Here is a 24,028-nt window from a genome sequence, read left to right as displayed (position 1 = left end):
TTACTGTCCTCAATTAAAGTTTGGATGCGTGTCTCTAATTCTGAAATCTTCTCTGTCAGCCTAACTATTTCCCTGCATTTATCACATGTGAATCCCTCATCAGTGACAGAGTTAGATAAACTGTACATGTGGCAAGAGGTGCAAGAAACAATGATAGGAGAAGCCATTACTCACCGTGCTTGATGAAAATTCTTACTGCGGTTGTTTGATGAACTTGTGAAAAACTGGAGCGAGGGAGAGGAGAAAAGAAAACAGCGATAGGTTCGAATGAAAACGCTAATGACAAGCTAACGAGTGCTAACGCTCTTTAAGCCTCACAGACGAACAGAGAGGTGAGATATGTCTCTAAAGACTCGGCTAACCACAACCTTTTTTATTTCCCCACAGACAGCAGTGTGTGACCGCCAGCTCCCACAATGCACGGACTTCACGGACCCACACAGCACTGTGTGTGTGTCTCACAAACACACAGACAGAGAGAGAGTGAAAGAGACAGACCACATAGAAAGCCCTCATGTTGGTTGTTTCTCCCACCTACTGTTCAATAAAAATCCACCTGGTCGTATGCTTCTTCACCCCATCACAGTATACAAACTAGTGCTGGCCAATTATTTATTGCATCCAAGACAAGTAAAGTCAAGTCACCTTTATTTAATATAGTGCTTTAAACAAAAACTATTGCATCAAAGCAACTGAACAACATTAAATAGGAAAACAGTGTGGCAATAATGCAAAATGGCAGTTAAAGGCAGTTCATTATTGAATTCAGTGAAGACATCGAATATCCTGCCTGCGGGTGTCGCTGTTGGACAGTGTTTTCTCTACTTCCTGTTGGCCTTCTGTAGCAAATTGTAGCTCCGTGTAGCTGTTTTTATTTTATTTTTTTCTCTAGAATCTTTATCTTACTATCACTCTCTGTTTTTTAAAGTGGTAAAATATAACTTAATTCACACCATATTTCCGATATTATCGATCAATCTAATCAGATTAACTTTGATCGTTCACTTTTATTTTATTTCCGTGAGTGCAGTACACCTGCAAAGCGTTAGCACTCGTTAGCTTGTCATTAGCGTTTTCATTCGAACCTATCGCTGTTTTCTTTTCTCCTCTCCCTCGCTCCAGTTTTTCACAAGTTCATCAAACAACCGCAGTAAGAATTTTCATCAAGCACGGTGAGTAATGGCTTCTCCTATCATTGTTTCTTGCACCTCTTGCCACATGTACAGTTTATCTAACTCTGTCACTGATGAGGGATTCACATGTGATAAATGCAGGGAAATAGTTAGGCTGACAGAGAAGATTTCAGAATTAGAGACACGCATCCAAACTTTAATTGAGGACAGTAAAAATGTTAGGGCTCTAGATACGGCTTTGGATGCGTCTAGCTCAGGGATTCCTGTACATTGTTCGGTTCCGGAAACAGAGCCCCAGCAGCAGGGCAATTGGGTGACGGTGAGGCAGCGTAGTCGTGGGTCAAAACACCGCTCTTCTGTTCCGATCAAAACATTAAACAGGTTCTCCCCACTCAGTGATGCACCCACTGAGAAACCTGATGAAAGTGCTCTAGTTATTGGTGATTCTATTGTACGGAACGTGAATATAGAGACACCAACCACCATAGTCAAATGTTTACCGGGAGCCAGAGCGCCTGACATCTTGGCAAATTTAAAAGTGCTGGCTAATGCTAAACGTAAATACAGTAAGATTGTTATTCATGCCGGCGCTAATGATGTTCGACTTCGCCAGTCGGAGATCACTAAAAATAACATTAAAGAGGTGTGTGAACTTGCAAGCACAATGTCAGACACTGTAATATGCTCTGGTCCCCTCCCTGCTTACCGTGGTGATGAGATGCATAGCAGATTGTCATCACTCAATGGCTGGATGTCTAAGTGGTCAGTTAATTCTCAGCACATAGAGACTCTTTCACCTAGATATCACACTATAGAGACTGTGTCTGTTCCCCGAACTAGAAAATACAAAAAACGTCCAAACCAAGTTAAGATTAACAATTTAATTGAGGTTCAACAAATAAAAAACAGAAGCAATATGGATAAACAAATGATAAAGCTTGGCTTGTTGAATATCAGATCCCTTTCTACGAAAACACTTTTTGTAAATAATATGATCACTGATCATAATATAGATGTACTCTGTTTGACAGAAACCTGGCTAAAACCTGATGATTACATTATGAGCCACGTCTAAAAGGCAAAGGTGGAGGTGTTGCTTCAATTTATAACAACGTTTTCAGGATTTCTCAGAGGGCAGGCTACAAGTATAACTCGTTTGAAGTAATGGTACTTCATATAACATTATCCAAAGAAACAAATGTTAATGATAAATCCCCTGTTATGTTTGTACTGGCTACTGTATACAGGCCACCAGGGCACCATACAGACTTTATTAAAGAGTTTGGTGATTTTACATCCGAGTTAGTTCTGGCTGCAGATAAAGTTTTAATAGTTGGTGATTTTAATTTCCATGTTGATAATGAAAACGATGCATTGGGATCAGCATTTATAGACATTCTGAACTCTATTGGTGTTAGACAACACGTTTCAGGACCTACTCATTGTCGAAATCATACTCTAGATTTAATACTGTCACATGGAATTGATGTTGATGGTGTTGAAATTATTCAGCCAAGTGATGATATCTCAGATCATTATTTAGTTCTTTGCAAAATTCATATAGCCAAAATTGTAAATTCTATTTCTTGTTACAAGTATGGAAGAACCATCACTTCTAACACAAAAGACTGCTTTTTAAGTTATCTTCCTGATGTATCCAAATTCCTTAGCATATCAAAAACCTCAGAACAACTTGATGAGGTAACAGAAACTATGGACTCTCTCTTTTCTAGCACTTTAAATAAAGTTGCTCCTTTACGCTTAAGGAAGGTTAAGGAAAACAGTTTGACACCATGGTATAATGAGCATACTCGCACCCTAAAGAGAGCAGCCCGAAAAATGGAGCGCAGCTGGAGGAAAACAAAACTAGAGGTATTTCGTATTGCTTGGCGGGAAAGTAACATATCCTACAGAAAAGCATTAAAAACTGCTAGATCCGATTACTTTTCTTCTCTTTTAGAAGAAAACAAACATAACCCCAGGTATTTATTCAATACAGTGGCTAAATTAACGAAAAATAAAGCCTCAACAAGTGTTGACATTTCCCAACACCACAGCAGTAATGAGATTATGAACTACTTTACTTCTAAAATCCATACTATTAGAGATAAAATTGCAACCATTCAGCCGTCAGCTACAGTATCACATCAGACAGTGCACTATAGACCCCCTGAGGAACAGTTCCACTCATTCTCTACCATAGGAGAGGAAGAATTGTATAAACTTGTTAAATCATCTAAACCAACAACATGTATGTTAGACCCTATACCATCTAAGCTCCTGAAAGAGGTGCTTCCAGAAGTCATAGATCCTCTTCTGACTATTATTAATTCCTCATTGTCATTAGGACATGTCCCCAAAACCTTCAAACTGGCTGTTATTAAGCCTCTCATCAAAAAACCACAACTTGACCCCAAAGAACTAGTTAATTATAGACCAATCTCGAATCTCCCTTTTCTGTCCAAGATACTAGAAAAGGTGGTATCCACACAATTATATTCCTTCTTAGAGAAAAATGGTATATGTGAGGATTTCCAGTCAAGATTTAGACCGTATCATAGTACTGAGACTGCTCTTCTTAGAGTTACAAATGATCTGCTCTTATCATCTGATCGTGGGGGTATCTCTCTATTGGTTTTATTGGATCTTAGTGCTGCGTTTGACACAATTGACCACAACATTCTTTTGCATAGACTTGAATACTTTGTTGGCATCAGTGGAAGTGCATTAGCATGGTTTAAATCGTACTTATATGACCGCCATCAGTTCGTAGCAGTGAATGAAGATGTATCCTATCGATCACAAGTGCAGTATGGAGTACCTCAAGGCTCAGTACTAGGGCCGCTACTCTTCACGCTTTATATGTTACCCTTGGGAGATATCATCAGGAAACATGGTGTTAGCTTTCACTGTTATGCTGATGATACTCAGCTCTATATTTCTTCGCAGCCCGGTGAAACACACCAATTTGAAAAACTAATGGATTGCATAGTCGATATAAAAAACTGGATGACGAGTAATTTCTTACTGCTAAATTCTGAAAAAACAGAGGTGTTATTTATAGGACCTAAAAACTCTGCTTGTAATAACCTAGAACACTGTCTAAGACTTGATGGTGGCTCTGTCAATTCTTCGTCATCAGTAAGGAACCTAGGTGTGCTACTTGATCGCAATCTTTCCTTAGAAAGCCACGTTTCTAGCATTTGTAAAACTGCATTTTTCCATCTCAAAAATATATCTAAATTACGGCCTATGCTCTCAATGTCAAATGCAGAAATGTTAATCCATGCATTTATGACCTCAAGGTTAGATTATTGTAATGCTTTATTGGGTGGTTGTTCTGCACGCTTAGTAAACAAACTACAGCTAATCCAAAAGGCAGCAGCAAGAGTTCTTACTAGAACCAGGAAGTATGACCATATTAGCCCGGTCCTGTCAACACTGCACTGGCTCCCTATCAAGCATCGCATAGATTTTAAAATATTGCTTATTACTTATAAAGCCCTGAATGGTTTAGCACCTCAGTATTTGAATGAGCTCCTTTTACATTATAATCCTCTACGTCCGCTACGTTCTCAAAACTCAGGCAATTTGATAATACCTAGAATATCAAAATCAACTGCAGGCGGCAGATCCTTTTCCTTTTTGGCGCCCAAACTCTGGAATAACCTACCTAACATTGTTCGGGAGGCAGACACACTCTTGCAGTTTAAATCTAGATTAAAGACCCATCTCTTTAACCTGGCATACACATAACATACTAATATGCTTTTATTATCCGAATCCGTTAAAGGATTTTTAGGCTGCATTAATTAGGTAAACCGGAACCGGAAACACTTCCCATAACAACCTATGTACTTGCTACATCATTAGAAGAATGGCATCTATGCTAATATTTGTCTGTTTCTCTCTTGTTCCGAGGTCACCGTGGCCACCAGATCCAGTCTTCGTCCAGATCAGAGGGTCACTGCAGTCACCCGGATCCAGTACGTATCCAGACCAGATGGTGGATCAGCACCTAGAAAGGACCTCTACATCCCTGAAAGACAGCGGAGACCAGGACAACTAGAGCCCCAGATACAGATCCCCTGTAAAGACCTTGTCTCAGAGGAGCACCAGGACAAGACCACAGGAAACAGATGATTCTTTGGCACAATCTGACTTTGCTGCAGCCTGGAATTGAACTACTGGTTTCGTCTGGTCAGAGGAGAACTGGCCCCCCAACTGAGCCTGGTTTCTCCCAAGGTTTTTTTCTCCATTCTGTCACCGATGGAGTTTCGGTTCCTTGCCGCTGTCGCCTCTGGCTTGCTTAGTTGGGGACACTTCATCTACAGCGATATCGTTGACTTGATTGCAAATAAATGCACAGACACTATTTAACTGAACAGAGATGACATAACTGAATCCAATGATGAACTGCCTTTAACTATCATTTTTGCATTATTGACACTGTTTTCCTAATGAATGTTGTTCAGTTGCTTTGACGCAATGTATTTTGTTTAAAGCGCTATATAAATAAAGGTGACATTGACATTGACATTATGTAGCCAGAGCTTGATGGGCGCAGGTGTGGCCACTCAGCCCGTGACGAGCAGGTGCAGGTGTGACTGCTCCGTTGCCAGGGCGACGCTGACGAGAGCTCGGGACATGTGTCACGACTCACAATACTTAAAAGAAATTTCAGAACTTTCACAGTTTTCTTATTTCAAAATCATTCATTATTATTACACTTGATATTTACCTACCTTTTGCCAGCAGCCATATCACCTTGCACCCGGCTTCATTAATTTGTCTCCTCTCCACCACTAAACGCCTGGTGGGCATTCTGGCGCAAAATGGCTACCATCGCATCATCCAGGTTGATGCTGGACATTGGGGGTGTTTGAAGAGTTTTCCCCCCTTTCATGTAAAAGTGCTATATAAATGTAACAAATTATTATTATTATTATTATTATTACCTTATTCCTTGTGTCAGGTGAGAGCATGATTAGACTTAATGTTACACCTACCAATTCTTACCTTTTGCATATAGAGAGTTAGGTTAGGGTTAAGGTTAGGGTTAGAGAGCTGAGGCAAGGCACTGAACGACACTCATCTGAATATACCGGCTCCCCTTCTGTGAGAATTTAGTGCCCTAGCTGGCTTGTGGGCCACCCAGCAATTCATAGAATGAATTCCCACTCCAGAGTACGAACTCTCAACTAAGAGAATGAAGCCCCGACATGGCGCACGAAACTCCTGACAAAGTGCATATGCTTCCCTTGCCCATATCTTCCAATATCTTCTTAAATAATTACAGAACCTCAGCCTCCCAGATTGTCCATCCCCTTTCCTCCAGACAATCTCTCTGCCTCCAGCCCACTTAGATCCCATTTCCCAGACTAGACAACAGCTCTTTCACTAGAGACCAACTTGGCATATGCCCCTATTTATTATCCCCCTGGGCCCCTTGAAACCCTTGAAAAATATGTCTCCCCACTGGGATGCGCCCTCCGTTTATCTGGTCGGAATTCCACATATGAAAAAAACTAACAATTTCACCAGTGCCGCTCCTTTTAATAACCCAATCCCCAGACCTAAGGTTGTCAGTGCCCACTTGGTTGACCTACCATCTCAGCTAACTTGGGCCCGTTTGACCTTTCCTAGTCTCCCCAGGGAAACCATTGGGAAAAATGTTTAAGACACATTGTCAATAGTGTACCCCGGGATCATCAGGTGTTTCAGTTCTTTAAACACTAGACACCCTCCTCCGGGGGACATGCCCAGGGTGATCAGACCTCAGTGTGTGTCTCATAGTCAATTTGCTAATTCGACCTCCACCTGATCCACAATGCTACTGTTGGTATCCCGATAACTCTCTCTCGATCCCCTGCTTTATACTATATCCTCCCCTGGCTGTCAGAGTACACCTTTTGACAAATCCATGCGAGAAAATCCTGAACTGGACTCTTCTGACTATTATTAATTCCTCATTGTCATTGGGATATGTCCCCAAAACCTTCAAACTCGCTGTTATTAAGCCTCTCATGAAAAAAACACAACTTGACCCCAAAGAACTAGTTAATTATAGACCAATCTCGAATCTCCCTTTTCTGTCCAAGATACTAGAAAAGGTGGTATCCTCACAATTGTATTCCTTCTTAGAAAAAAATGGTATATGTGAGGATTTCCAGTCAGGATTTAGACTGTATCATAGTACTGAGACTGCTCTTCTTAGAGTTACAAATGATCTGCTCTTATCATCTGATCGTGGGTGTATCTCTCAATTAGTTTTATTGGATATTAGTGCTGCGTTTGACACAATTGACCACAACATTCTTTTGCATAGACTTGAACACTTTGTTGGCATTAATGGAAGTGCATTAGCATGGTTTAAATCGTACTTGTATGACCGCCATCAGTTTGTAGCAGTGAATGAAGATGTATCATATCGATCACAAGTGCAGTATGGAGTACCTCAAGGCTTAGTACTAGGGCCGCTACTCTTCACACTTTATATGTTACCCTTGGGAGATATCATCAGGAAACATGGTGTTAGCTTTCACTATTATGCTGATGATACTCAGCTCTATATTTCTTTGCAGCCCGGTGAAACACACCAATTTGCAAAACTAATGGAATGCATAGCCGATATAAAAAACTGGATGACGAGTAATTTCTTACTGCTAAATTCTGAAAAAACAGAGGTGTTAATTATAGGACCTAAAAACTCTGCTTGTAATAACCTAGAACACTGTCTAAGACTTGATGGTTGCTCCGTCAATTCTTCGTCATCAGTTAGGAACCTAGGTGTGCTATTTGATCGCAATCTTTCCTTAGACAGCCACGTTTCTAGCATTTGTAAAACTGCATTTTTCCATCTCAAAAATATATCTAAATTACGGCCTATGCTCTCAATGTCAAATGCAGAAATGTTAATCCATGCATTTATGACCTCAAGGTTAGATTATTGTAATGCTTTATTGGGTGGTTGTTCTGCACGCTTAGTAAACAAACTACAGCTAGTCCAAAATGCAGCAGGCAAGAGTTCTTACTAGAACCAAGAAGTGTGACCATATTAGCCAGGTCCTGTCAACACTGCACTGGCTCCCTATCAAACATTGTATAGATTTTAAAATATTGCTTATTACTTATAAAGCCCTGAATGGTTTAGCACCTTGGTATTTGAATGAGCTCATTTTACATTATAATCCTCTATGTCTGCTACGTTCTCAAAACTCAGGAAATTTGATAATACCTAGATTATAAAAATCAACTGCGGGCGGCAGATCCTTTTCCTATTTGGCACCTAAACTCTGGAATAACCTACCTAACATTTTTTGGGAGGCAGACACACTCTTGCAGTTTAAATCTAGATTAAAGACCCATCTCTTTAACCTGGTTTACACATAACATACTAAAATGCTTTTAATATCCAAATCTGCTAAAGGATTTTTAGGCTGCATTAATTAGGTAAACCGGAACCGGGAACACTTCACATAACACCCTATGTACTTGCTACATCATTAGAAGAATGGCATCTACGCTAATATTTGTCTGTTTCTCTCTTATTCCGAGGTCACCGTAGCCACCAGATCCAGTCTGTATCCAGATCAGAGGGTCACTGCAGTCACCCAGATCCAGTACGTATCCAGACCAGATGGTGGATCAGCACCTAGAAAGGACCTCTACTGCCCTGAAAGACAGCGGAGACCAGGACAACTAGAGCCCCAGATACAGATCCCCTGTAAAGACCTTGTCTCAGAGGACCACCAGGACAAGACCACAGGAAACGGATGATTCTTCTGCACAATCTGACTTTGCTGCAGCCTGGAATTGAACTACTGGTATCATCTGGTCAGAGGAGAACTGGCCCCCCAACTGAGCCTGGTTTCTCCCAAGGTTTTTTTCTCCATTCTATCACCGATGGAGTTTCGGTTCCTTGCCTCTGTTGCCTCTGGCTTGCTTAGTTGGGGTCACTTCATCTACAGTAAAATCGTTGACTTGATTGCAAATAAATGCACAAACACTATTTAAACTCAACAGAGATGACATCACTGCATTCAATGATGAACTGCCTTTAACTGTCATTTTGCATTATTGACACACTCTTTTCCTAATGAATGTTGTTCAGTTGCTTTGACGCGATGTATTTTGTTTAAAGCGCTATATAAAAAAGGTGACTTGACTTGACTCGCTGGTATCGAGCCCGATACTGCGCTTCTGTACTTGTACTCATAGTCATAAAAATGCCATAAAAAAAGATTAAGCAAGTCTATGATGTACATGCAAGTAATTAATATAATGTTAAACATTCAATACTCATGCCTGTATAGCGAATGTGCCCGAGCTGATAAGCAGAGTGCACTGAGTGGATAGAGACATCACTGGAAAGTGTGTGGTCCAGTCGAATATGTAAAAAGAAAGCAAAGAAAACAGTGCACACGTAACTAAAGTTATTTGACAGTGAGGAGGGTGAGAAATGTGTGAGAGTGAGTGAGAGAGAGAGAGAGAGAGAGCTAAATATTGTTGCATGATCGTGAGTGCTGTTCGCTCCATTAGCGCTTGCATTTGGATCAAAACTAAATCGTAAATATAAAACAAACAAAAACTATATGGGCCTTCACTATGAACAAAACTTATTTTAAATGTCAAGCATACACAATTAAAGCAATAGTGAAACTAGCAGACTGTGTAAAATACACTAGGCTAGAAGTGTCTCTCTCATTCTGCACCAATGCAAATGTGTTTAGCTTGCTTTAAAATTATGTTTTTTATTCGTATGCGAGGGTCCACGTACAGTGAGAGTAAGGCAAATTAAATCACCAAAATAGTACACCATACTCATATAAATGTATAACGAGTGGTTCCCTCCATTATTTGAGGAAAATGTTTCGGAATTACAGTATTATTGAGCTTCTGCAATGGAGCAGCTCTAATTCACCATTAAAATGAACAGTGAAAGTAACAATAGCTTATACAATACATTAACAGGTATAATTAAACCCTATTCCATCTAAGCTCCTAAAAGACATGCTTCCAGAAGTCATAGATCCTCTTCTGACCATTATTAATTCCTCATTGTCATTAGGATATGTCCCCAAAACATTCAAACTGGCTGTTATTAAGTCTCTCATCAAAAAACCACAACTTGACCCAACAATCTTATCTGCTTGATGGGATCAAAGTGATCATGTGTTAACACCAAGTGTGAACGCAGCCAGAGTTTACGGTCAACAAGTATTTGAGCTTAGCTCTATGATGCCTTGTTCTGTTCTCTCCACCGGCCTGGTCTTGCCGTCCCCTCTGCTAATATATTATTCTGCCAGTTGAAGTCTCCAGACTCACCTGTGCATCTCAGTACCCTTTTGTATTGTCTGTTGTCAATAAACCCTTGTTACTCGCACTGCAGTTGGGTCCTCCTTCCAGATCCCTGACATTTATATGCTGATGCCCACACTGGATATATATAACTATATACAGTAACAGAAAAAAAGTATTACTTTTTAAAGTCTTTACACAGAACTTTAGTGAGAGTTTTATTTTATTTCTGTTTATGCAGACTAACCATGTAGCTCTTTAACTGTAAAGTTTATTACCAATTCTGTCCTTAAAAAAAAAAAAGTATATATTGCTATATATACACAGAGGTGGATTTACCCGTTAGGCTAAGGTAGATGAACAAACTGGGCCCCAAAAGCCAAGGGCCCCCTCAAATGCTTAAGATGAACATTTTGATACATTTAAGCAGGATACATAAGAATCGTGTTCAATGCAGTCACGTGACGGTTGCCGTTTTGCAGATGAAATTGAGATTTGACAGAATGCCTCGCTGTTGTTTACAGTCTTAATCTTTTGTAGATCATAGGATGGCTGATAAAAGAGGATAAGAAAGAGCGCAGAAGACTAGAGGACTCATGATCAGTGATTCAGCGGGAGCTCAGACTGGTAAGTTTGTTATAATTATATAAACCCAATCTGTAAATCAGTTCAGTCCATAATGCCTTGTTTTAAATGACATCAGTCACGCTGCTGCTAAATACAGATGCAATGATTGTGTGGACAAATTATTAAAAATACAAATATCAAATCAAATGAGTATTTGGAGCATGTCCTCATACTCAACTCTCTCTCTGTCTCTGTGTTTAGCTTAGATCGGCATAAATGATGCTAGTCGTCATCACTGGTTTCCATGGGAACAGGTAGATTGTCAGCAAAACACTCTCTGTAGAAGGAGATGAGTGATTGCAGCGCGTAACGTCTGCTGATGACATCATGACCCTCATCGGGGAAGATCTGCACAGAGACCAGAGGTCAGATGGTCAAAGGTTGTGTGCGAGGTATGCAGGTGTGTGTGGGTGGGAAGGTCTCACCTGTGACTTATAGTTCATGTTAATCATAGACAGTAGCTTCACTAGTTCTGCAGTGTGTTGAAAATGAACGTTGGCTAACAGGAAAGAAAGAAGTAGTCATGCCATGATGCATCTGTCTGTCTGAAGGTTTATGGGTTTTCTCTCATAAGCTCACCATCTGCTGTCCCGTGTAGAATCAGAAAGCGTAAATTCTCAGAGTATGTGACGTTCAGCAGGAGACTGGAGATCTGATGAAAACATGGACACACACATGTAAGAGTGTTACAGACACATGTCAGCGGAGATCTGAGCCTCCAGCAGGTGTTCACATGACACAACATTCACTGAGGCCATTCAGGACAGTTTTCTTGATGCAAAACAAATCAAACATCTAATGTGAAAACAGTGAAAGTGTATAGAGAAATTATAGAAACGAAGAAATTAGTTATTACATTAGTTATATTGTTTAAATCTTTTTAAATGAAAAGTTATTACCAGACTGACCATGCGCTCTAATTGTTAATAAGTAAAAGCAGTTTTATCATTTTGCAGTTTAAGCCTATTAAATGTAAAAAAAATCTAACCGTCAGATATATTGTTAAATGACTATCATTTATTTTCTTACTCTAAAAAAATGCAACTGGCTTATCGGTATCAATACTGGCCTTGATAATGCGCAAATCAGCTGTAAAACAGATATTATTTAAAATATATTTCATTTGTTGATTCTATTTATTTAGGGGACACAGTGTGTTAGTATATTTCAGAGTTTCATATTAATCATGATTAAAAATGTAAAAAAGCATGCTCTTTGCCATCTTGTAATGTATCTGTGATGAACATAGCAGTTAGAATTCACAGGGTGAGCAGAGTACGTCCGATTTCTCTTGCCGACACTCCATTACAGTATCTGACTGGAGACAATCTCATTTGCTTCACTGACCATTGCTGCTCATTTAGATAAAGTCAAACTCTTCTTGTCTATATTGTGTTGCTGGACGTCCACATTGTGCACTGACAGTCGTTGTCACTGGACATCCCCAGCTTTCATTAAAATAAATGAGATTGTTCCACTGGTGGTGTGAACAGGGCTTTATAGAGACGCTAATAATCTAAATATCACACATTTTTATGTCTCAAATTATACAACAGCAACAACATCTTACCTTGTATATGTGATCATTTTGTAGAGGGAATCCAAAGTATCGCTCTGTAAAGGCTGAAGCTGCATAGTGAAATACAATGGTCAGACTAGTGTGTGTTTACAGGTTTATCCTCCATTATGAGGACCAAATGTCTCTACAAACATATTAATACCTGAATTTTTTTTACATTGTTTGTCCATACAGTGGTCCTCATCAGGGGAAAAAAAGTTGCATGATGAATGTTGTGTGTGTGAGAGAGAGTATGTGAGAGTGAGAGTGAGTAAGTGAGTGAGTGAGTGAGTGATTGAGTGAGTGTCACATTTACCATAGAGCTGCCAGTCAAACACTGGACTCATGGCCGCACCACAGCGGAGTTCAGAGCCATGTGAGAGCAGCAGAATGGAGCTCAGGAACCCACCATATGCCTGTGCAAGCACGCACACACACACACACACACACACACACACACACACACACACACGCACAAACAAAAAAATTATTCTGTATGATTTATAAGTCCCCATGAGTTGGGGTGTATTCAGGTTTATGTCCTCAACAGGATATAAAAACATGTTCACACACATCTGCAAAACACTTCTTAAATCACTTCACAAAAACACTAGGTTTTGATCTTGCAGAGCCGGTTTCTATTTCTGTAACAGAGAGTAACTTTAATCATAGTCTGTACAGGTATTTATTTTTATTTTGGCTTGTCTGATACAGATGCAGTTTATTTAAAGCAGCTGATTTGTTTAAATATCTGTGCTTTTTTTGGACAATTCATTAAAGTCTGCAAAGTGTAAAGTTACATACAATTATTATTTGACTTGACAGTTTTATGCCTTCTGAGCTTCCAGCAGACACGGGAAGGATAGATGGCATTCTGTCATTATTTATTTACCATTGTGTCATTCCAAACATGTATGACATGATATTTTAAGAGATGTCTCAGTGTTTGTTTTTGTCCGTACAGTGAAAGTCAACATTCTTCAAAATATCTTATTTTTTGTTCAGTAGAAGAAAGTCACTCAGGTTTGAAAGGACATGATGGAGAGTAAATTAGGACAATTTTAGTTTCTGGGTGAACGATCGCTTTAATGATTGTGGTGTGAATAACCTCACCTTGCCAAAAACCCCAACTCTGCCTCCATCAATATACGGCTGCTCAGTCAGATACCTGCAACAACATAAACACATTTGGACAAATGTAATGCTAATATATGGAAAAAACTTGTTTAAGATCACCATTATATCCACAGTAGCAGAGATGATGAATGAGAACTGATTATTTTTGTGGCCTGTGAATTTACACAAAATATTTAACCACAACCAGTTTCTACATATTTCCCATGAAGTCTAGTCCTGTGCAAAAGCCTACATTAGCACATCAAATGCAGAAACATTTGTTTTAAAATGGTTATTTATAATTTTTTACTTTATAAAATGTGTGCCTATAGGAAATATCAGTTTTACATTTCATACAAAATGAAAAAGAGTCAGTGGATTATTACATTATATTCTGAAGAAATTTAGGAATTTTAAAACATATTTCTTTCTGGCACACTAGAGCAAAGGTTATGAAACATCTTAAATGTTTTTGTGAAGCATCTAATGTCTCTCAGACTTTTGTACAGTAGATGGAGGCTTGAGACTCAGCACACTCACTGTAAAACAGAGAGCTGGTCCTCCGTCTCCACAAGTCCCAAATGCTGGTAAATGTCTTGGAGGATCTGCTGGCCCTGAAAGCCGCTTCCCCTGCCGTCCAGCCGGGCCACGATCACATCATCACAGCTGACCAGCACATCGGCCCAATCCAGACGAAATCGCTCGGTCACCTGCTGACCACCAGGATAAGAGTCCCTGTCTCACACACACACATAGCCAGGTCTGGACACTGAATTCATCCATACTAGTGATTATCAAAACTGGCTTCCTAAAAAAAGAGCTATGAGAGAAGTTTCCCTCTGACTGAATATTTTTGGTGAGTAAAATATTTTGTAATAAAATATTTCAACAAAAAATAATAAAAGTGTTTGGTATCCAAGCAAAACAGTTTTCTTTATAAAACAATACACATTAGATCCTTTGATTAAATTAGTTATAGACATTAATGAACATTTACATGTATTCAAATTGATTGGAATTTAGGTGATTATTTCTGCACTAATTTCTACACAAGAAAAGAACTTCATGCATTTAAATAATATTATGAGACTCTGTAGGTCAAATTATCCAAAGATACGGTAAATGGTTGTTGTCAGGTCACTGCGACACCAGCTGGTTATAATACGAAATAACTTTTTCCTTTAGAGATATGTAATAAAATGTGTGCGTAAAATGTGTGATGCTGAAGGAGTGAATGCCGTTAAAACTCTTCAAAATGTATATTATTGTGTGTGTGTGTGTGTGTGTGTGTGTGTGTGTGTGTGTGTAATCATACATCAGCAGCAGGACAGGATGTTGTTTATTTTCCTCAAATTGCGGGGGGAAGCTGAGCTCAAGTTTCAGTGCTGTAAACACATAAAACAATCATCGGTCAAGTACAGCAAAAACACAACCAGAACAAACAATCTTAGACTACCTTAAGACCTCAGGGACTCTTAAGTGTCATTACAGTGTGAACAGCACAAACAACATGCAATCTGAGGCCTCATCTACAAAATGTGCATATGCACAGATATGGGGCCCTATCATACACCCGGCGCTATGAGACGCAAGGCGCAGTGCAAGTATGTTTGCTAGTTTCAGTCCGGTGCCGTTCGCGTTTTACCCTTCCAGCGCCACGTCATTTAATTTGCAAATGCATTTGCACCCATTTGTGCGCCCATGGGTGTGCTGGTCTAAAAAAGAGGTGTGTTCAAGAGCATTGCTGTCACACCTCGGGAAGCTTTGGTGGATTCTTGCTTGTACTGTAAATGATCTGCTCGCGCGATTTAACTTTGTGCACGAGCAGATTGGTTTCTTCGCTTGAGAAGCGTTCAGCTTTTCCGCCAACAAATTCCGCTATGTAAATAGCGATCCGCCACGGCGCAAGTGCATCTCGCTCTTAAAGGGAATAGGAGATGAAACTCTGATTGGTTTATTGAACGTTACACCCGGAAAACCCATTCCAAAAATGCGCCCAGGAGCACAGACAGTTTTTGCATCGTTAAAATAGCAAATGTAGATTTGGACATGCCCTGAGTGCACTTGCGCCGTGCGCTTCATACTTTGCGTTTACATCGTTAAAATAGGGCCTTTGATCTTAAATTGATACAATATCCACCATCATTAATTCTACTGTGTGCTTAGCATCCCGTCAGGGTCTAAGCAGCTGTACTTTTTTTGTCCTTTACAGGGTGAACATTCTTGCTCTTCCATTTTGTCTCATAAATGCTTCAGTTTATGTCTCATAAGTACTGAAGTTGATCAGAATAATGATTTTCACATTTCTCCTTGTCATGATACATATACCGAATACCAGGATTAACACATAAATGAACATGTAAATACTGACTTCAAGGGCCTCCGTGTTTAATTTACTATAATAATCTGTTTCCTGACATCTTTGCCTTTTTGGAGGGTTAATTCAGGACTGTGACCATGCAGTTCACACTCAAATCTGATATTAGCCATATATAAACTAAATATTGTGAACAAATAGGAAAAAATGGTTATGCTTATGGGGATGATGATAATGATGATGAAGTGTATTCTTGAAAAATAACCTGGGGCCGGTTTTATCAACTAGACAAAGTTTGAAAGCGAAAAAAAAAATTCAATCGGTTTACTCAGAGCAGAATCGACATTTTAATGTTTCTGTTCTGCATTCCTCTGATATTATTACCATTCTGAAACCGGTTCGGGTAGAAGAAATACCTGATAATAACGTTATTTTAAAAAAATAATATTCTTTGCCTATAATTTGCCTAATAATAATAACAATAATATAATAATAAAGTATAGCGTTTTCTTTAGTCAAAAAGAAAAGGAAAAAATAGAGATCTAACGATTAGTCACAGCCAAGCATCATCTTCTGTAGATTTTGGCAAAATGTAAGCAAATTATAATTGTTTGCTGCATTGTTTAAAAAAAAAAAAAAAACTTAAGTCACGGCTCACATCGCATTTTATTAGCCCTATTACTTCCGAAATAATGAAGGCTAAATGCCTGTAGTCTAAAGCAAAATGTTTACAAACATTATAAAAACGGTTATTAGTTTCTCTCCAAAACAAATCCTCTAAAGTTTATGCTATAAAAACGTCAATCCAAAAACAAATTAATTTAAGCTGAAGATGATGCCTACCTCTCATTCTCATTCTGTTGTTTCTTTGTTCTATTTCCTGTTTGGCAATTTGGTGATAGTGGTGATGGTGAAGATGATTGAGATGATGATGGTGATGATGATGGTGGTGGTGATGACGATGACTTCATACCCTGGTTATTAATCTGTAAATTCCTGATTTGTTTAACTGGAGTTTTTTTCTTTCTGAGAAATTCTCTGATCTCCAGACCAGCATCTATAGTCACTTGATCTACAGAGCAGAACAGAAGAGGAGAAAGAAAACAAGACAGTTTAAGATTCGGGTGTCATGCCATTTTATGAAAAAACAAATTGTCAGAGTAACAGCAGTTTGTTTTATTATATACTTTATTTTATTTTAGGGCCTTTACCTTTATTGACAGGACAGCACAGAGTAAATGGGAAAGTAGGGCTGAAAGTGTCACAGTGTCTGGTTTGTGTTCCCTGGGTAACCACTAGATGTCCACATTCCCCACGATCTCTGTCCTCTCATTGCACTCAGCTGACACTAATCATTAATCATTGCACTCAGCCCGTTCCCCATTAGCGTTTCTCATTTCCCTATGTATTTATACCCTGTCTGTCTTAGTATGTGTCACGGAGTCCTTATAGTTATCACAACATTTTCAAAGTCTTGTTCTTGCCCTTGTGTTTATGTCTGTTTATGTTGTTGGATTGCTACTTTGGTTTTGACCCCTGCCTGGACTGTTTACGATTTGGATTACCCCTAATAAAAGACATATCGGCATTTTGATCTCTCCCTGTGTTTTCCTGTATCCCGATCGTGACAGAAGGACTCCGTCACACACGAGATCCAGCAGTATGTCTTCTGATGTTTCTTCCCCAGCCACCGAGCGGGAGAGAAGGAACCAGTTCGAGGGAACCCGTCTGGTCGTGTTTCGCGGGACCAGGGGAGGTCGCCGAGGAGTGAGTGGTCGAGAGTAGTGATGGCAAAATCGAGGCCTCATGAACCAATGAAACAGTTGAACCAAATGTGCCATATTGTTTCGAGGCTTCGAATCAATCCGACACCCGTCTCAACGGTGACACCTAGTGGTCACTTGCAGGTGTTGATCTGAAACAACCTTGACGAGCCATTAAAAAAATGTGTTGTTTTTTTATTATTATAATGTTCTAATATGTGAAGCTTGTAACCTATAGGCTCCTCACTGTGCATAATGTTATTTTGGTCATGAAAAATGAATATTAATAAAAGAAATCAAGCCACAATGTCTCACTTTTTTAGAGATTTTTATTCAAAAATATTAATTTATCTGCTGTGGAAGGACTTAGCCTACTTCTTTTTTTACAGATAATTTCTCCAGCCTTTGAAAAAATCCTCTCACAAGGGACACTTGTTGCTGGCATACAAAGATATTTTTTTGCAAGGACATACAAATGAGGAAAGATTACTGCTCTCTCTTTCCAGTAAGTTAGTGGATCATGAGTTCTGGGCAAATACGCATCGTTGATGTATTTTTTCACTTCCACTGTGGCATCAGCTGTAGCATTGTGTATCATCTTGGTTTGATGGATGCGAGTATCAAAAAGTTCCCATAAACTGTCCTGTGTTTCTACTGGTGTGGATGTTGATGGTGATGGTGATGATGATGGGTGTGATGTTGACATTTCTGGGTCTGAATAAAAATGAAAACAGCAATTAGTAACAAATCCTAAACTGACGGCATATATGAAGGATATATTATATTACATGATTCAGATTACATAACATAACACAGACTGAAACTGCTCACCAGGATTTGTGTTTGAACGCATCAGTGAAGCACACTCCAGTGTGATATGCTTTTCAGCTTCCTGGGCTTTGGCAGCATTTCCAAATGCCACATTTTTTCACCTTGGGTCCAGCAGTGTAGCCAGTGCCAAGGCTCTAAAACTCTCATAACCTCCACATCTGGAGTGCAGACCTTCTTGCAGATGTGAGCCTATGAGCCAAAACAGGAGAAACACATATTTATAATAATGACAATAATATGACAGTTATGGCCAATCACATGGGTAGTATGGTCATTGTGGCCTACCTAATTGAACAGTTGATTCCTGCGTTGCATTTCCTTTTTTCTGTGCAAGCTTGTGCTGCAACATCCTGTACAGTGGTATAAGCTTTGAAGCAGACACTCTCTTTTCCTCTGACATCTCTGTTGTTGCGAGTTTGAATGGTTGCAGTATTGACAATGATTGTTCAATAATGTCATAATCAATACTTGTCAGGGGAGCAGTATCATTGTTTAAGTTGGAAAGTGCAGCAGCCACTGGTTCACGTTGGTCATACAAGCGCTGTAGCATGTCAAATGTGCTGTTCCATCTCGTGTCAACCTCCTGTATCAGTTTCAGAGTTGGTCTTCCCATCAAGCTCTGCATCTCCACAAGCTTGTCCTTTGCTTTGCAGCTGGATCTGAACAACCCCACTATCTTTCTGGCCTTCTGGCATATTTCATTGATAACTGGGGTTTGATCTAGTGCCTTTTTCACAATCAAATTTAAAGTATGAGCAAAACATGGGACATGGCGAAGGTGGAGTAGCTGGGCACTTAGGATCATGTTAGATGCATTGTCAGTCACCATGCACTGAACTTTGGAGGTTATTCCCCACTCAGCCATTAGCAAGGCTTTAGACTCCATGAGATGCTGGGCTGTGTGGGTTTGGTAAAACCTCCTTACACCCAGTACAACAGTTGCCATTTTTGCCTCTGGTGTTATGTAATGGCAAGTCACACCAAGATATCCATCCATATTAATGGAGGACCACATGTCAGCTGTAAGGCTAACAAATTCGGCCTTTTGTAGGTCCTCCATTGTCTTCTCCTTGGCTTTGTTGTACTTTTCGTTGACCATTATTTTAAGCACCTTCCGGGATGGGAGGACATAGCTTGGATCAAGCTTGTTCACAAATGCCCTGAATCCCTCATCGTCCACGATGGTGAAGGGCTGCAGATCCTTCACCACCATGTTTATAAGAGCCTCATCCAATTCCCTCTGTCTGACTTTTAAAAGAGAAGACAAAACATACTTTCAGACAAATACATTGGAAAAATACAGCTTCAATTAGTGCACATCTATTTAAAGTAAAGCCTACTGGTTCATTATTTGGAAACCTTCCAGTGTTTATAATCAGTGCTTTATATAACTTATAAACTTTATAAACAGTGTCCCAAAAGGTTGTAATTATATTTCATTTATAATTATATCCCAAACAATGCATACCTTGCTTAGATGGCCCAGCAGTGTCAGTAGCAGGCCTAGGTACAGGGGGAATGCCATCCTCTGCACCCTGCAAAATGGCAGGATGAGTGCTCCTCAAATGGCGCATCATGGATGATGTATTGTTGCAGTAGGCTAGCTGCCGATCACAATACACACATCTCACTTTATTTGGGGTTTCTAAATGGAAATGCTCCCACACCACAGATGTACGGCATCTCTTCTGGGGAGCTTCCATTTTATCTATCTATCCAAATCTATCTATCTATATATGAATCGATCTATGTATCTAGATATGTATCTATAATCTATGTATCTATATATGTATCTATCTATAATATATGTATTTATATATGTATCTATAATCTATCTATATATGTATCTATCTATAATATATTTATTTATATATGTATCTGTAATCTATCTATATATGTATCTATCTATTAATCTAGCTGTCTATATATATTTATATCTATGTATCTATTAATGTGTCACTATATGTATACTCTGTCTGTCTCTAGCCTCTCAGTCAATGTGTTGTGTAAATTTAAATGTAAGTCTAAATTGCCTATAACTAATCAAATCGCACTATGTCACTATATCACCAAAAATCCGCTATCTCAAAGTCAAACTCCTCTCACAAAAACCCACGAGGTCAAAATGCGTTTATTTCACTTTTATACAGATGTGCGATTGTGTGGTCTGTTCCCGACCGTTCCAATCAAATGCTGATTCGGCGGACCACACCTGATGAAACAATTAGTGAAACACTTCGAGGCTTCGTTTGGTCATAGTCACGTGACATGGGTGTTTCGAATCACGCTTCGGATCAGTGTTTCGACACATCTGCGCTTCGGGATCTCGCAAAGCTTCGGAACGACTGTTTCGCTTCAGCCATCCTTAGTCGAGAGGAGGCTCAGCATCGCTCTCCACCATGGCCCCCCTTCGACCCGGGGCTCGTGTGGGACAGATCAGAGCCGCCGTCTCACCATGGCGGACGGAGAAGGGACAGGAAGCGCACGTCCACCGAGCCAGCGCCACTGCCCATGATGGCCGCAAGTCCAGCGCCACTGCACAAGATGGCCGCCAGCCCAGCACCACGAGGCAAGATGGATGCCAGCCCAGTGCCACAGCACAAGATGGCCGCCAGCCCAGAGCCATTGCGCAGAATGGCCGCCGGTCCAGCGACACTGCCCAAGATGGCCGCCAGCCCAGCACCACAAGGCTGGATGGACGCCAGCCCAGCGCCACTGCCCAAGATGGCCACTGAGACATTCTTGGATTATATTTCCATGCTGAACAAGATCCTAGAGATTTACTTCATCTACAGCGATATCGTTGACTTGATTGCAAATAAATGCACAGACACTATTTAACTGAACAGAGATGACATCACTGAATCCAATGATGAACTGCCTTTAACTATCATTTTTGCATTATTGACACTGTTTTCCTAATGAATGTTGTTCAGTTGCTTTGACGCAATGTATTTTGTTTAAAGCGCTTGTGACGAGTGGGGCGGGGCCGAGGGACATGGGAGCGAGGCCGGGGGAGTGATTGGAGATGAACTGCACCTGTTCGACCCACCGGTCTCGAGGCCCATGGAGGAGATGGAAGGATATAAAACTGGAGCGACGACAGTGAAGGACGAGAGAGGACCAGGCCTGGGCTTTTAGTTGTGTTTTGGGTTTTATTTTATGCGCACCAGTCGTCCGTGAGGGGCTGGTGCGCTGTTTTGTGTTTATTTTGTTATTAAAATGTTTTTGATTGTCCGCCGGTTCCCGCCTCCTTCTTCCGGATGAATATGAAGGTTGATATCATTACAGCGCTATATAAATAAAGGTGACATTGACATTGACATTGACATTCCCAGGAGTGTTCACGTCACGTCTGCTGATCCAGAGAGTGTTCACGTCACGTCTGCTGAGCCAGCGCCACAGTACAAGAGGGCCGCCAGCCCATTGCCACTGCACAAGGTGGCCGCCCACCCAGAGCCACTGCCCAAGATGGCCACCGGCCCAGTGCCACTGCCCAAGTGAATTTCATGAAATTCATGAACAAGGTCAAGTCACCATTGATCTCCATGGGCAAGGTCAAGTCACCAGTGTTCTTCATGGGCAAGGTCAAGTCACCGACTATCTTCATGGGCAAAGGCAAGTCACCAATGATATTCATGAACAAATGCAAATCACCAATGATCTTCATGAACAAATGCAAGTCACCAATGATCTTCATGAACAAGGGCAAGTCACCATTGATCTTCATGAACAAATGCAAGTCACCAATGTTCTTAATGAGCAGAGTCAGGCCACCAATGATCTTCATGAGCAGAGTCAAGTCAGCACTGATCTTCTGGAATCCAGTCTAAACACCATGGGATTACCAGAGTCTCTCCACATCGCTGTGGAACTACCAGAGCCTCCCCATGTCTCGGCTGATCTACCAGAATCTTTCCTCGCCTCTGCGGAACTTCCAGAGCCTCATCACGGGCCTCGTTCCAGACCCCCTGGTGGGCTTCGGTCTCAACCACACGGACGTGGTGGTCTTCTGCTCCGCCCTGGGGGGCTTCGGTCTCGACCACACGGTTGTGGTGTTCTTCTGCTCCGCCCTGGGGGGCTTCCGTCCCGACCACACGGTTGTGGTGGTCTTCTGCTCCGCTCTGGGGGGCTTCGGTCTCAACCACACAGACGTGGTGGTCTTCTGCTCCACCCTGGGGGGCTTCCGTACCGACCACACGGTTGTGGTGGTCTTCTGCTCCGCCCTGGGGGGCTTCTGTCTCGACCACATGGACATGGTGGTCCTCTGCGCCTCCCGGGTGGGCCTCTGTCTCAACCACACGGATATGGTGATCTTCGGCTCCACCTTGGATTCCTGCCCGGTCGGCACGGTCCTGGGTCCCTGAACGCCCTGACCCACCCTGATCTCTTGTTGTGTTGTTGTTGTTTTTTTGTTGTAGTTCACTTCCTGTCCCTCCCCCTGATCCACCTCCCTCCTGGTCTCCCTGTTTGGTGTTGCACTTCTGGTCTCTGTTCCCCGCTTTAAATGTTCCTCTGGTCTCTGGTTTCCCCATTTTTTTTTCCTGGCCCTCCGTCCCTCCCCGTGAGCCTCCACCTGTCCACCTCCCTCCTGGTCTTGTTTTGTCAGTCATGTCTTGGAGCGTCTGGTAGCCGCTCCGTAGTGAGGGGGTACTGTCACAGTGTCTGGTTTGTGTTCCCTGGGTAACCACTAGATGTCCACATTCCCCATGATCTCTGTCCTCTCATTGCACTCAGCTGTCACTAATCATTAATCATTGCCCGTTCCCCATTGGCGTTTGTCATTTCCCTGTGTATTTATACCCTGTCTGTCTTAGTATGTGTCACGGAGTCCTTATAGTTATAACGACATTTTCGAAGTTTTGTTCTTGCCCTTGTGTTTATGTCTGTTTATTTTGTTGGATTGCTACTTTGGTTTTGACATCTGCCTGGACTGTTTAAGATTTGGATTACCCCTAATAAAAGACATATCTGCATTTGGATCTCTCCCTATGTTTTCCTGTATCCCGATCTTGACCGAAAGAGGTGAGAGTTTGATTGTAGGGTGCTATGAAATCCATTTAACCATTTATTTTTACCCAAATTCTGATGTTTCTCATTAAAAAAAAAAAGTCTGGATTCAGCTTTAATAGGGAAATAAATTGGACTAATGAAAAGGATTCTAATCGAGTTCATTTATAATTGAACAATTTGATAATTTATTATGATTTTAACATTTTATTTTTTCAGAAATTGTGTCTTTTGTTTGCAGATGTTTTATTGCTTAATATAGCTTTGTTATCAAAACATTAATCAAAACTGCATAAACCATCTATTAAAGTGTAATTAATTGAAGTTCAAACAATTCCTTTCACTTTTTGTGGAACAACGCTTAAATCAATAT

The 24,028-nt window shown here is 40.7% G+C and overlaps 1 protein-coding gene across 1 annotated transcript in view; it reads right to left on the bottom strand.

Annotated features, from left to right (window-relative positions):
* Window positions 1–10,636: 10,636 nt before the first annotated feature.
* Window positions 10,637–24,028, bottom strand: part of LOC132153265 (inactive dipeptidyl peptidase 10-like) — a 37,800-nt gene continuing 24,408 nt past the window's right edge. Inside the window, exons 18-26 of the mRNA XM_059562655.1 lie at window positions 17,025–17,123; window positions 15,050–15,119; window positions 14,275–14,469; window positions 13,732–13,786; window positions 12,935–13,034; window positions 12,631–12,689; window positions 11,640–11,712; window positions 11,486–11,559; window positions 10,637–11,408 (exon numbers count right to left, since the gene is read on the bottom strand). Of these exons, the coding sequence (XP_059418638.1) occupies window positions 11,283–11,408; window positions 11,486–11,559; window positions 11,640–11,712; window positions 12,631–12,689; window positions 12,935–13,034; window positions 13,732–13,786; window positions 14,275–14,469; window positions 15,050–15,119; window positions 17,025–17,123 (851 nt within the window). The 3' untranslated portion in view covers window positions 10,637–11,282. The remainder of the gene's footprint in view (window positions 11,409–11,485; window positions 11,560–11,639; window positions 11,713–12,630; window positions 12,690–12,934; window positions 13,035–13,731; window positions 13,787–14,274; window positions 14,470–15,049; window positions 15,120–17,024; window positions 17,124–24,028) is intronic.

The sequence above is a fragment of the Carassius carassius genome, chromosome 11 (genome assembly GCF_963082965.1).
Source record: "Carassius carassius chromosome 11, fCarCar2.1, whole genome shotgun sequence".
Classification (NCBI taxonomy): Eukaryota; Metazoa; Chordata; class Actinopteri; order Cypriniformes; family Cyprinidae; genus Carassius; species Carassius carassius.
The sequence above is the reverse complement of the archived record's forward strand: the minus strand, read 5'-3'. Positions and strand labels throughout refer to the sequence as shown.